This window comes from Ambystoma mexicanum, chromosome 5q, assembly GCF_040938575.1.
Source record: "Ambystoma mexicanum isolate Mex_15411 chromosome 5q, UKY_AmexF1_1, whole genome shotgun sequence".
NCBI classification, from domain to species: Eukaryota; Metazoa; Chordata; class Amphibia; order Caudata; family Ambystomatidae; genus Ambystoma; species Ambystoma mexicanum.
Window position 1 is genome coordinate 704,299,594 of NC_090933.1, and position 14,453 is coordinate 704,314,046.

At 42.9% G+C, this 14,453-nt stretch overlaps 1 protein-coding gene across 17 annotated transcripts in view; it reads right to left on the minus strand.

Moving 5' to 3' along the window:
• NCOA2 (nuclear receptor coactivator 2) overlaps positions 1-14,453 on the minus strand; it is a 2,606,235-nt gene that overhangs the window by 240,501 nt on the left and 2,351,281 nt on the right. For 12 of the 17 annotated variants that reach the window (XM_069621172.1, XM_069621171.1, XM_069621170.1 and 9 more), the window contains 2 exons: positions 8,106-8,195; positions 3,602-4,094 (listed from right to left, as the gene is read on the minus strand). In XM_069621172.1, the coding sequence (XP_069477273.1) occupies positions 3,602-4,094; positions 8,106-8,195 (583 nt within the window). The remainder of the gene's footprint in view (positions 1-3,601; positions 4,095-8,105; positions 8,196-14,453) is intronic. The other 5 variants (XM_069621179.1, XM_069621177.1, XM_069621181.1 and 2 more) reach the window with 3 other exon arrangements.

Below are 14,453 nucleotides of genomic sequence, written 5' to 3' on the forward strand. Positions count from 1 at the left end.
GAGGGGTTTCCGTGCCATGCCTTTGGTGGAAGCCTGATTGACGGGTGCCCAGAATGTGGTTGGCTTGCTTCAAGGAGTTTTTGTAGCTGGATGTAGGCTGCACGGTCAAGAATCTTTAGGATGAATGGCACTGTCGTGATGGGACGATAGTTGGTAGGGATGGAGGGGTCGAGGGAGTTATTTATTTTATTTTTTTTAGCAGCAGGAGGGTCCGTGCCTCTTTCAGGGATGCTGGCACAGTTTTTGTGGAGAAGGAGGCGTTGATTATGGCCGTAATAAACAGTGCGAGTGACTCTGCGCAGTCTTTGATGAGCGAGCCGGCAGGTGTTCCCTTTGCAGCGGGATGGCTTGAGACTTTTGATTATGTTGGCTACTTCCAGTTCTGAGACAGGGTAAAAGTCAAATGGCGTGGAGGTAGGGGGAGTGTGGTGCCACCAGGTGAGAAGAGGGTGGAGGTATGGCTTGGATGGCATGTTGCATGGAGCAGATTTCTTCCTGCAGTGTTAGAATTTTACTTGTAAGGGCTTGTTGCACCTTGGTACACCAGGCGTCGTCAACAGTGAGGGTGGTGAGAGGGGAGACTCGAGTTTGCGCAAGATTTTGAGTCCGCTCGCAAGAATTAGATTTGGCATTTTCAATCCTCGTATTTTTAGCCGTTGGCTCTGGTGGTCTGTATGGCCTTTTTGTAGTCTTTGGGAAGTGAAGTGAATCAGACTTTGTTGGAAGGTTTTTTCTCCAAGTCTTTTCTGCAGCACGTTTCAAGGCATGCGAGGCAAGGAGTTAGGGAGTGAACCAGGAGTTTTTCTTTAAAGCGGGGTTGGCTTTGCGCTGTTTTGAGTGGGGCAAGTATGTCAACTGCTTGAGCAATCGTGGCTTTATCGAGATCGACTAGAGCCACAGGGTCCGTTGTTCTTTTAGTTGGGTTCTTGAGATCTGAGAGGAGTGCTAGGAGGTTTTGATTCTTGTACTGATTCTTATACTTAGAGCGCAAGTATGGTGCTGCAGTTTCTAGTGGTAGGTGTGCTGTATCTTGCAACATGCACCAAGTGTTTTAAACAAAAAATAATATTTAATTGTCCAGGGTGCTGGAAAGGATTTTGTTGCTGTGCTATATTTTCCTTATATGTTATGATAAATCATTTATAACGCGCCTGTACACAAGTGTTTCTATGTGCGACAAAACAGGGGGGGGGAGACACAGGGAGTACAAAACAACAATCTTACTAGACCTTGTGTCATTCAGATCCGATATGTATATTTGACCCTATAATCATTCAATGATCCTACACAACATCCTCCCCATTTGGTTAATCTAGGGCTCCCATGCTCTCTACATCAAATGCTGCTTGAGGGGTTTACACCTAGCCTTCCAAAAATGTATTTTGACTGTATGCCGGCTGTGCAGTGGCAAAGCGATTTTTTGTCTTTGGGACCACGACTCACTGAACGATATGCAAGTTGTTTGAGGTTGTGTCATTTATAAAATGATATTTTTCACAACTGATGGGTTCTTGGTGTTTGGATCTTAAGCCTCATGGTTGCAAAGGGGAGCAGTTTAACAGATGCTAATGGTGCGTTGTCATGTTTCAGGCCATATAACGCTGAACAGTTGATTTGCTCTGAAGCAACAATTTTCCAGCACCAGTGGGGAGCTTCATTGGAACCATCGTTGGGTCATTTCAGAAATGGTAGTCCTGTTCAGTCCTTCCAAAAAATTAGTGTTATATGCTGTGGTTGTTTACTGGAAGTAGTGTGTTTTCTCTATATTATAACTATTGAATGTGATGTCAGCAGATGAAAGTGGATTATGCTGGAAATATTTTCTCTTTTTGCCCTTTCAGTGAATATAGAAGATGTGACGCCATAATGGCAAACTGTCTCAAGTTTACACAGACTATATTTCGAAGGCTGTTCTACTTGACTATTTTATTTCTGTGTAGGAGTTTCTAAAGGTTTACAGTAGGAACCCGCATATTTCGCAGAAGATGCAGCGGTGAGGCATACAGCAGAGGCTTTTTTGTTGTGCAGTAATAGCGCATCCATCTTGCAGTGACCCAAATTCTCTACTGTAAAAGTGTACAACTTACCCCGTACGCATCATCGTTTTTAACTGTTGTCTTTGAATGTAGCTCCTTAACTCCCAACATCCGCCTACTAAGCAATGAGTATATTATATTTGTAAGCAATTTACTGCCGCTGTCAGGAGTCAAACATGTGACCGAAGGTCACTTGCAAATGTAAGACTCGAATTCTTATCTCACTGAGCTAGCTCAATGGCTCGCATATTCGTTTCAGGTGGACGCTGGTATCAATTCACACATTCCTATGTTGAATCAAGTAGCGTTGCTTTGAGATACCTTATCAAATTATTTGGTCTGGACACTTATCAGCTTAGAATGTGCATCATCCATCAGTTTGTGTGGAACCCTAGGTCTCAGCAAGTTTTTGCATTGCAATAATGAGCAAATTCAATGTAAAACCCGATTCCCCAAAGCAGCCTATCATTATAGAATGTAATCTTGAATGTATGTTTTGCAGGCCTACTTAGGATTTGTATGACATCTAATGTCCTTTTGGTTAATATACAATATATAATATCCAGAGGAAAAACGACCTTGTATTTCTTTAGTGTAGTTGCAGTTTTTTCTTAATGCAGTTTTCCATATTGAAATAACCGTCAAAGAGTAATTTAAAGATCATAGGTGGAAGTAACAAATGATTCTGCTCTTCTCCAGCATTATGGCCGCTCATTTGATTTGCTTCCCTTTTAGTGTACATTACATAATGCTTGTTATTGCCATCTGGTTTTCATAGACTTCAAGCCAAAACGCACTGAACTACCCTTTTTTCAATCATGACAGTACTATAGGTGTATTTATTTCTATGCAGGCCATGCACAAAATCAGACTACATGCATGCTGCATGACACTGCGTCATGTATTGTGTGACTACACACAGCAAGATGCTGGTGCCAGAAAAAGGAATGCCACTTGGGAAGAGAAAAGTGTAGCAGGCATGGCGTAGACATGTTAAGACACAATGATCATCAGTGCATGCATCGACAAGCATTCCGGTGGATTAAACATAAAAGAGGATATCAAGGACAAGCAACAAAAGATGGCTGAAAAATGACCACATTGCACCCACAATAAAGCAGACAACAGCTCATTTAAACACATGGACAGAATGACTTTGCCTATTAAAGATCTATAGGCTTGACAAATTCTGTGAGGCGGGCACGGGGCGGGGCAATTTTTATGTAGAACTCATTAAGTACTATTGCATAGCTCTGCCATTTAAGTGTGTTTAACGCATGCACAAATATCACACATCTCATGCTATGAAGTATTTAAAAACAGACATTCAGAAAATATATGTTAATATATAAATATTCATACATATATTTGCATATAAATATATACATGCATGTGGGGAGGAGGTGTGGTGGTAAGCACTGTTTGCATGTTTCAGTACTGAGCTGACAAACACATGCTGGATACAGTTAGGTAACATTTTGTACGCAGATCCTGGCAAGCCTATATATAAATATAGACATCTGTCATTCATTAATTAATACCTGCACTCAGAGAAAAGGTGGTACCTGAGCTGGGAAACTGGAAGACATTGTGCTGCATTTGGGGACTCGAGACAGGCCCAAACTGTCCTCCCATATTTCCCATCATCCCCTGGTTAGCCAGATTAATCTGGGAGCCATGCAAGGAGCTGTGAGAAAGGAGCTGTGACCCCGGACTGGGGGACACCGGGGAGAAAGGACTGGTGAGAGATGTAAGTCCAGTACCGTAGTTCGGAGGAAACGGAAACTGCTGCGCATTTGCCTGTGGGATCCGGGGGTTGCTTATTGTTGCTGCAATGCCACCAGAGGCAACAATGCTGGGCGTCATGTTCAATCCCTGCCCTCGCATTAGCATTGTCCTCTGCTGCACCTGCTGCTGCACTTGCTGCTGCTGCTGCTGTTGTTGTTGCTGCTGCTGCTGCTGCTGCTGCTGTTGCTGATGTTGCAACTGTTTTTGTCTGAGGTGGTGGCTAAGTATCTCCCGCTGCCTCTGGGCCAGCATCTGAGCATTGATGGGTCCCTGCAAAGGTCAAAATGGGTTATTTAAAGAATGAATGTAGTGATAAAAGAAATGTATTGCACTGATGAATGTAGACAATTTCTGCAGGTAGACGGAAGTGTGTTTCTGCAAAACTACAACATTGTACTTTATGATATGTAACTTATTTTAGTGTTACTTTGATGTGAAGATGTTATGTCTTCAAAAGGAACCGAATGATGAACAAACAGACCCTGAAAGAGGGGCTATCCGACAGTGCATACACATGCACAAGTTTTACATCTAGTCTTAACCATGTTGACATTAGTCATGGCTATGCAATTACATGCAATGGAGAATGGTGAATGTATGAAATGGTGGGGCTTACATCGTTTCTCTGAATTGAAACAAGCTGGCCTACACAAAATCAATTTTCTACCCCAGAGAAAATAAGGGGTCAAAATAGTGCCTTTTACCACTCATATTTTATAAAAGAATTGTTAAAAGCCATACAATTTACAGCCAATTCTGAAGGGGAACACATGAGACTCCAACAGACGTCAGATCGCAACCAGTATATAGGAGTGCTCTGCAAAATAAATAAATAAATGCGAGCTGCTTGTGTCAACAGAATTCACGAGGCCTGTCTAGAAAAAAGCATTCCAATGCTGGTCCCATTAATGATGATAGTGGCCAAACAACATCATAATGCCTGTTAGATCAATATATGTCAGTGCTAGCCCCAGTCATGCGAGGTGTAACAAAACAATACCTTGAGGCCCATCACAACATATGACTAGCAAGCCCCAGGTTCATGATGCTAGTGCTGAAAGAATATCATGGACAGTAGTAACTCCCCCTTCGTGATGCTTGTGCTAAAATAAATCATCAGACCTGTCACAATAATATATGCCTGCACTAGCTCCCGTTTCATGATGCTTGTGCACAAAAACCATTACAAGACTAGTCACAGCAATACGTGTCCGTGTTTGTCCCGTCATTCTACTAGATCTCAAAGTAAATCAGAAGGCCTGTCCCAACAATATACACAGGCATTGCTACTTCAAACACATTTTCATGCTGGTTGTGCACATAGAAAATCAGTAGTCTGTCTCAACAATATATTCCAGTATGGCCACTGTTAAACATGTTCATGCTGCTTGTTAGCCCACTTGTACCACCATGTCGCTCTCAGGGCCCAGAATTACCATCATGTTGCTGTTAGGCACTATGCTTGCCTCCCAGGTGGCACTCTGGGGGAACTTCTGCCTCCATGTTACTCTGAATCCTGGTTTTGCCACTGTATAGCTATCTGGAAACAGTTCTGCCCATGTCACTCTTTGGGTCCACTTCTACCACCCCATCTCCATAGCGCTTTAAGGGCCAGGTCAGTACCCAGAATTGCACTCATGTAGCTGTGAGGGCCTTTTGCTGCCTCCCCCGTTACAGAGGTCCCACCTGTGCCCCACCATTTTCATTTCAGGTCCCAGTTGTGCCCCACCAGGATGGTCTCTGGTCCCACTTACACACCCATGTCATTCCTGTGTCTCTCTAACGGAGAAGCAGAGTACCACCAATGCACGCCCACAACTGTGATAGTGAGATTATGTCAACTAGGAGAAGCTGTGAATTTTCAGAAAATGCACCTTACTAGCAATATGACAGAGAGGCTGGAAATCACATTCTGTATTTTAACATGTTCCTATTTTCCAAACCCTTTAACATATATGGATTTTACATTTGCAACAAAAATGGAAAGTGTTATTTTCATATTTCTGTATCACCAATTCTCCACCCAAATGGTCCCCATTTTATTTAAATACTACATCAGAGCCCCAAAGCAAATTTCTTTAAGAATCCATTTTAAATGCGCAACAAACAATGAGGACACTAACAACGGAATCTAGAGCACCGCATAGCTTTGTTTAGAATGAACACATGGCATATTAAAAGAACACAAGCACACTTGGTTTCAATGTTAATTCCAAGCCCAACAATTGATTTGTTAAAGAAAAGCCTAGTAATGGAATCTCACTGGCCTTGGACATGGAGTGATCTCGTCATCCCAGATATACATGGTTGTGGAATTGGTGTGACACTGGGTGGTGTGCTGTTATGTTTTGTTTGGATGGTACATTTATTTTAGTAAATGAATGGCAACAGATAAAGTTGGTGTAGAGAAGGACAGAGGTGTCAGTGCAAGATGTGGCAACTCAGCAGCTGCAATGATATGTGATGATATTGAAACTTTAATAACCCTATTTTGAAAAGTGGAGAAACAGCCAACAACCCCATAGCCATCTCCAAATCAAACAACTGTGTGAACCTGTTAAAATCAAGATTGTTCCTACAGAAGGATCCAGTTACAAATATATCAAACTCTATGTTATTGTGAGGTGTGGTCTGGTCTGGTCCCAAACCTTTGTAAACCTTCAATTCAAGCTGCAAGTGTTGTTTCTCCCACATAGCTCAGTCTTCCCATTTGGGTACAGTCAAACACACCAACATGCAATTGCAAGCTCGGTTGTCGTCTAGGTAAAAAATCTCTCACAGTCACACAATATCACAAACTTAGAACTCTACATCTCCTTTCCTCCTTTTTCTGACTCTCTACACTCTTCTGTTTCCAAATGTCTACTTGTTATGCAAACTTAGATGCACCCGCGCTTTTTACATCTTAACGCTTGCAAGACCGACATTCCCTTTTTCCCTGCTTCACACCAGGCCTCTCTGCGTGCCATCTTTAAATATGCTGTTCGCACCGTCTGCTTTCTTTCCCCTTGCTCTTCCATTACCCCTTCCCTTCTCTCTGTGTGGATTATCTTTTGAAGCTCGCCTCGAGTTCCGCTTTCTTTGTATCATTTTTAAATGTGTGTGCATGGGGTTAGCAGCTTGTTACCTTTCCTCCTTGGTTTCTTTGTATACCCGCTCTCGTCCTCTTGAGATCCCAGTCGCACTTCCTTCCTGTGCCCAATCTCATTTTTGTTCTTTCAGTCTTCATGACCCCAAGCTTTGGAATGCTCTATCACTTCATATCCGTTGTATTCCTTCCTACTTTCCATTTCACACTTCTCTCAAAAACGATCTCCTATCCACTATGTCCTCATTGCCCTTCTTTTGGTTTATAATATGATGCATGTATTTTTGTACCATTTTAAAATTGTTTGTGCAGCGATGTGGCGAAAGCGCCTAATAAATATCATAACTACGAATACAGTGTAAGGCTGACACATACTCCCACTGAAGGTCATGGACGTTATGTGCTCCTTTCCTGTGCTTGCAGGGACAGGCTGCAACAAGGACAAAGATCAAAGCAGGATCCACCTCAGCATCTCTGTGCCGATTAAGCCCGATGATACTCGCTTGCCCATTCTCCTCTTTGCTTTTCCTTTGTTTACTGCTTTGCAAGACTTCATGGGGCTCGACAGCCTGATGCGTTTGCTCAGGGACTATCGGACTGCTGGACTCAGCACCCTAGAGCCCCATATCGGTTACACCTCTCCCCAGATGGCACAGTATACTCCACACAGATGTTCCCTGTGCGTTTCTATCCTACCAAATAACATTTCTGTGACGCAATTACTTAAGTTTCCAGTGGCAGACTCAGGGCTAGAAAGGACGCCAATAATGAAAGTGCCTCTACGAGTTACAGGAACCAGTGCATTAGTGCTCTGACCTGCTTCAACTGCTTAACATGCTGGTGACCTCACTGCTGATACTGCTACTTCAGAAATACCGAAATATTAGTTGACCTCCAACATGCCCTACTCCAGCAATTTCTAAAAGCATGTGCTCTGCCATCAGGTCTACCAAGTCTCATGACCACCAAGGGAGCGGTTGGCCAGGATAGTTAGTACATGAATAACGTTTTTACTGAAGATGCCACAGGCCCTTTTTTGGCAAAAGCCTGCAACACAATGTTTAGGTTCAAGAATGAATAACAGCATTACACGCATAACTAATCATACAAGACATCCTTTCAACACCAACTGTTAAATTGGCATAGGCAGAGCCGCATCTCATAATTGATTAAATGATTGCTGTTTACAGTACCTGCTCTCTCACCTGTGTCGGCACTCCTGGCCTAAGTGAGAGGCTCATATTCGACACACTGTTTATTTGATTTATTTGTGGCTGGCGGTTCTGAAGAAAGAAAAATAAAATAAAACAAGCTATTTTGTAAAGTTTGCTATCGTGCACACCATGATCACAACACGCTTCAACATTGAAGTGAGACATTTTGAAGATATGTGGGAATTTGCTTATTAATATAAAATACCTATTTATAAACATGAAACAAACACAGGCAAAATGATGAACTCTTACTTGTGTAATACAATGTTGTGTCCTAGACCCTCGACAGTTGCAAAAATTCCCAAAAACGCTCTATGAAGCTCTACTATCACTGGAACGATTGCACAAGGAGTGTGCTAAAATACATTGTCAACAAGTGACTACAAACGTTTTCTAAGAACCTTCCAATTGACTTCCAAAATATTTTCGGGTCAAAATTCAACAAGTATCTCACTAGCTAAAAAACCCAGAGGTTCTTCGCTAGTACTGCACTTAGTGGATAGATGGTTAGGTATGCCAACGCCAAGCACCTTGAGACCATGGGGCTAGATTGCCTTATTTTCTCAAAGTGAATCTTGTGGAACTGGTAACCCTTGGGCAGTTGGCTCCGTTTCCTAGCAGGGCAAGACCCATAAAGAAGTAGGGACCTTAATCTAGTTTTTCTTGTGGGTAACTATTTCTAATATTATACTTAACTTTCTTCAACTGGTTCTAAATTGTTATTTGTTCTTTTCTTCACTTGCTTTCCCATACACAGTAGCCTGAAAGTACTGCAAGGTAAAGAGTTGATAGTCTGCTAGCGGAACCCCCCCAATGGTGAATGTACAGGGTTCGAAGTTGATGGGAGCTATTTAGCTCCTGCTTGTAGCCTAGAAGAGCCTGGTTAGCTTGACACCAACAGCTACCAGGAGCTTCTATTGGCTACCCAGACCAATTGATGCCGAACCAACACACCTATGAAGCATTCACTCTGTGTGTGTTTGGGGGTAAGCATTAGGACACATTTATATGACATTTAGAATGTATGCAGTAATAAAATCGCGGCAAAAATGTCACCTACAAAAAAAAAAATCAAAAAATAAATCACAGCAACAATGCTGTGGTTTGACTCAGTAAAGGTGTACTCCATTATACCGTTGCAGGGGTGTCCCTCGCTCCCCTTAAATAGTATAATGGGTCTGGGGGTTGCTGGGGTGTACCCCGCATCCTTACATGGATTGCGGCGGCAAAACCACAGCCTTTTTGCCGCAATTTTTTGTGTAAATGGCAATTTTTGCATCGATTTTAACACATGGAACCTTTTAAAGCATAAAGGGCTCATAAATATTGGACAAAGTGACGTGTTTAAATCTTATGTGGATGTTAGATTAGCGGAATTCTACATACTAGCTCCTCCTGCCCCAGGAGTAGCTCCTGGTCAATGGTGGACACCCAGGAACGGCTTATTCTTAATTTTGATCCCCGATGTATACATGCCTATAATTAGTAGTAGTAATAAACATTATTCGGATGTATCCATTTACAAAAAAATGATACACAACCTACAATAGCCAAACAACTTGCATACACTCTTAAAATTCTAAACCCCCACCAACACCTTGGTTATAAAATCCAACCAAATATCCCACAGTGAAAGACTTAAGACATTTTTTTTAAAACAACAGTTTCTTAAACCAGCATAGAACGCCATATAAAACCTAGGTAAAGCAATAAAACCAGGCTAAAACCCCCATAAATGTCCTACTGTGCTATCGGCATTGAGCCCAGAGTTTCAAAGCTACAGTGACACACTCAGCGAGATTATAAATAAATGTCAGATTACCATAGTTCAATTACAAAGTGCATTGCTTTTTTACACGTTTTCAAGTTATATTTAAAAAAGGTAGAAGCAAAAGCTTTCGAGCTGCTAAATAGCGTGGGCAGATCAACAAAAAGGGCCTCAAGTCTTAATTGTGTCCGAGACCACAGGTACATTTAGATGAATCTGCTACCCAAACGTTTGTTAAGCGGATGTACATTTAAACGTATCTGTAACACAATCCTACGACTGGATGGGGATCTAATTTGGTAAAAGTTCCCAACTGACAAAGGAAAATCGTGAAGCTCTGTGTATGTGGCGAGAGAGTGTATATTTCGCATATCTAACTCCTTGGCCATAAAGCCTATACTATCTTTAATAGCTGATTTAAGATGGGTAAATGAGTCAGGATTTAAAATGGCCCTTCCATTTCAGAACCAAAATACATTTGCAGTATTGGAACACTTGTATTTTCGAGAAATAGGTTAAGCAACTTAACATACACCATTGATTCCAAAAAATGTTAGCCCTTCCGAAATTCCTATACGTCCTTCCGAACTCCCCCACCCACATTAATCGGTCGATCTTCGTCTCCATAGATACTGCCCTTAGAGAATGCTCTGGTATGGGAAACAACCCCGCACAGCGTTGACAACCCTACAACGCTTAGTCTGGGAGGGCGGGATAGGCCTGCCATGCCTCCGGGTTCACTATTGGGCTGCTCAACTGGGAGTCGTGAATGACTGGCTCCAAAGGTCCCAGATCTCCCACACATCAACGAAGAGATCAGACACAAGGGAGTAATCGCACCTCTACGAGTACTGCATGGGACAGAAAATGGACCTGGCTGACCTGTCTGGACTGATACGCCAGCTCTGCAAAGTCTGGACGGAGACCACGCACCACACGGGTTGGGGAGGGAGACCCAGAGCTGACCAACCCCCATGGAACAATGCACATATCCCGAAGGTTCTAAAAATGGGGCATTTCACACGCTGGGAGGAAAAAGGCATACGATCGCTGGCAGACGTACTCCAGGAGGGCCAACTAGTTGCATTCACAGAATTGCAGAACTAATATTCACTCCAGACCAGAGATAGCTACGGAAACTTACAGCTTGTACATGCCATCCAGATAATTCCCAGAGCCATCGGACATCCCAAAATGCACCCCCCCCCTCAAAGCAAACATCCTCCAAACTAAGATCCCCACCAAGGTTACCTCAACTCTTTATCAGGTGATCTCTGCCTTCGGGGCTCCGGAGCTCTCCAAGCTCTGGGAAAAATGGGAAAGACTGTTGAGCCAGTTGGAGGCAGAGGAATGGGTGGAGGCGTTGATGTTTCCTCGAGAAATCGGTATAGATACCAGACTTCGCCTGATCCAATACAACATTCTACACTAGGCATATCATTCCAGGAACATGATGCTTAAATGGGGGACCACAGACAATGGCACCTGCCTATGATGCAAGCAGGCAGGGGGTACATTATTTCATATGATCTGGGACTGTCCAGTTCTTCAGGACTTCTGGAGCCAGTGTATCAACCGGATCAGCCAAGTGCTGGGGTCTCCTGTCCCACACGGCCCAAAAATTGTTTTACTGGGGATCTCGGGAGAGGCTTGTTAAACCAAGTTTGAAAAGACATTTCTTGCAGTTGCACTGGGCCTTCGGAAACGACTGATAGTCACCACCTGGGGCTCCTCAGATGGACTGAGCCTTGATAGATGGGCAAACGAAATGGACTACTGTGCCTCCCTTGAGAAACGCATATACTCTGCCAGGGGATGCCCCAGGAAGCACCTCAAAGTGTGGGTGAAGTGGGTGGATGTCTCATGACCACGGGAATGCACGAACTATTGAGCAGAACCCGGAAGACTCACAGCGACACAAGCCCGGACCCTTCCCGATGGCCCACATGGAGGGCCCCTAACAAGGTCGTTCTCTACCACTCATACCCCGCGTTCCCCAGATGCGCTTCAGGATGACACAAATTGCTTAAGTAAATGTGTCCGTACACTGCTGAATGATTAATATTGGAAACGATGACCATATCTCGTGTTGTATGTTTTGATTTGTATAAAATACTAATAAAAACATTAATAAAAAAATAAGAAAGTCTCCAGAAGGGCAGATATATCAGAGCACAGGAGGAATCTCCACTGGCTTCCAAAACAGGAACGCATAAACTTTTAAGTATGCACCATGATCCATTGTTGTGTTTCTGGGTCCGCCCCCACGTAACTCAGATTTTTGATTGCTTGTTATAACCCAAGCATGCTGCTACGCTCCTCTAATCAACTGCAAGTTTCTGTTCCAACTTTTAGATGTGTAAGGGGCCTGGGAAAGTCTTTTCCCATCAAAGCGTCAAACTTCTGGACCTGTCTGCCTCTAGCGATTTAGATCTCCAATCATTTCGAAAATCCCTGAAAACCTTCCTTGTCAAGTAATGAGTAATCTTCTCTTTAAGACAGTTTTCTGGTCAACCTCTTCGTCTTTCTATGTTTCTATCTGTTCAGTCTTTGACATTCGGATCCATTGTGTTCATGTTTCCTGCACCCGATCCCTGCTGGCTTTCAGCGCAATACAAATGAATAAATAGATACAAATAAATATTTTAATCTCATGAGGGAGGCTGTTCCACAATCGAGGTTCATGTACCGAGAATCTTAAGGAACCCCTTTGTGTCATCGTTATGAGAGTGGAAATTTACCTCAGGACTCCTTGGGAAATCCATTTACAGACATAGGTAGAGATTAAATAACAAAGGTGACGAACGAGCCCTGATGGACTCCACATTCCTGAGGCTATGCATCAAAGATAAACCATCCAGATCTCACTTGCTGCTGATGGTCAGAGGAAAGATCTGAGCCAATTGAGGGGCTGCTCAGAGATATGTCGTGTCTCGCACAACAGCTGGTAAAGCAGGATATGAGGATCCACTGTGCCAAAGGACGTGGACAAGTCCAGCATTAACAGAAGGCCAAATCTCCCTCATCCATGACGTTAAGCAGCTCATCCGTGACGTTAAGCAGCTATTCCCTGACAGCCTGCCAGCCTGTCTCAGTTCTGAATTTCAGTCAAAATCCGGATTAAAGAGGGTCCAATAATGACTCTCTCTCCACATGTGCCTGCACTTGCAGTGTCACCACCTTTTCAATTTTTCCAGGCCATGGCAGAAAGGCCACTGGATGATCGTTTTGAAGGTTTTAAGGATCTTGGTTACATTTCTTTAACACCGGTGTAACAATCTGCTTCTTCAGGTCATTTGGGTATTGACAAATTTGATCATAAATGGAAAAATGCAGGCATAGGGAAAGGTAGGTCATTGGTAGGTTGGAGTCCTTCTAACAGGCACTTAATAACGACCTCTGATAGTGGTTCAAAGATGAAAGGAACACCTTATTGGGAATTCCCTATTTGCACCTTTGAAGGAGTGGATGTAATGGCAGTATTTAAAATATGCTGAGGGTTTAAGAGAGCTAATTGGAATCTGGAACGGCACAATCGTTTAACCAAATATTAAAATCTTCTAGACAGAGAAGTTGTCTATGTTTGCTGCCTGTCAATGTAAAAAATGAATCCAGATGTCCCAAAAAGACCTTAACCGATCTGGATGGGCTATACCCAAACAGTATTTTCATAGAGGATGTAGTTGACATCCAGACAATCTTCTTGCCAACTTGTGACAACTCATCAAAATGCAACAACTCAAGATAAGAGATGTTTAATGTGGATCAATAGATTACAGCTATACCACCTCCCCTCTTCCCAACACGATTTATCAACTGAATATCCCTCAGGCACTAAGCCATGAGAGAGCGCCAGTGAGGTGTCCGGGTAAAATGTTTCAGTCTTAAAACACACATCAAGTTCATGCTCCTCGATAACCTCCTACATTCCAGTTGCATGGGCAACTGCAGATCTAACATTCAACAAAGCAGCTTTCAATGTAGGCATTGCCGTAGAGAACACTTGACAGCGATTTATATGCATACTATTTTGAGCCCTTAAATCGTGAATCTTGTTAAGTGCCCAGAGTGCAAACTTACCACAATCATTTAGTCCCACTAGGATAGCTTTATCAAATTTCCGTACCATCATATTACCAGGTAGTAGGATGCTCTTAAATAATGCAGAGTCCATCAGTCTCCCAAAATCCTGCTTTTAGAGTAGGAAATAGAACAGCAGGCGTGTAAACGTTTCACTGCTGACTGTCGCACCTGGCCGAAAACAGGCCTTAACAGGCTTCCAGTCAGTTAAGGCTTTTGGCGCAGCTGAATGATGTGATCATAGTGCGCACGGAGAACGTAATGCTGGGAGATACAGTCCCAGGGTCTGTGCACTCGTGATAACCACTGAAGAGCCCCTGCTCAACTTACGTCCTAAAGGAATTTTGCATAATTTAATATATCACAAACTTTAAAACATATGTAACACAATTTAAAAGCTTTAAAAACGTAACTATGTTCTCACAACAGAATTTTTATAACATATTTCAAAATGGTAGTCTTGTGTAGATTAACCACCC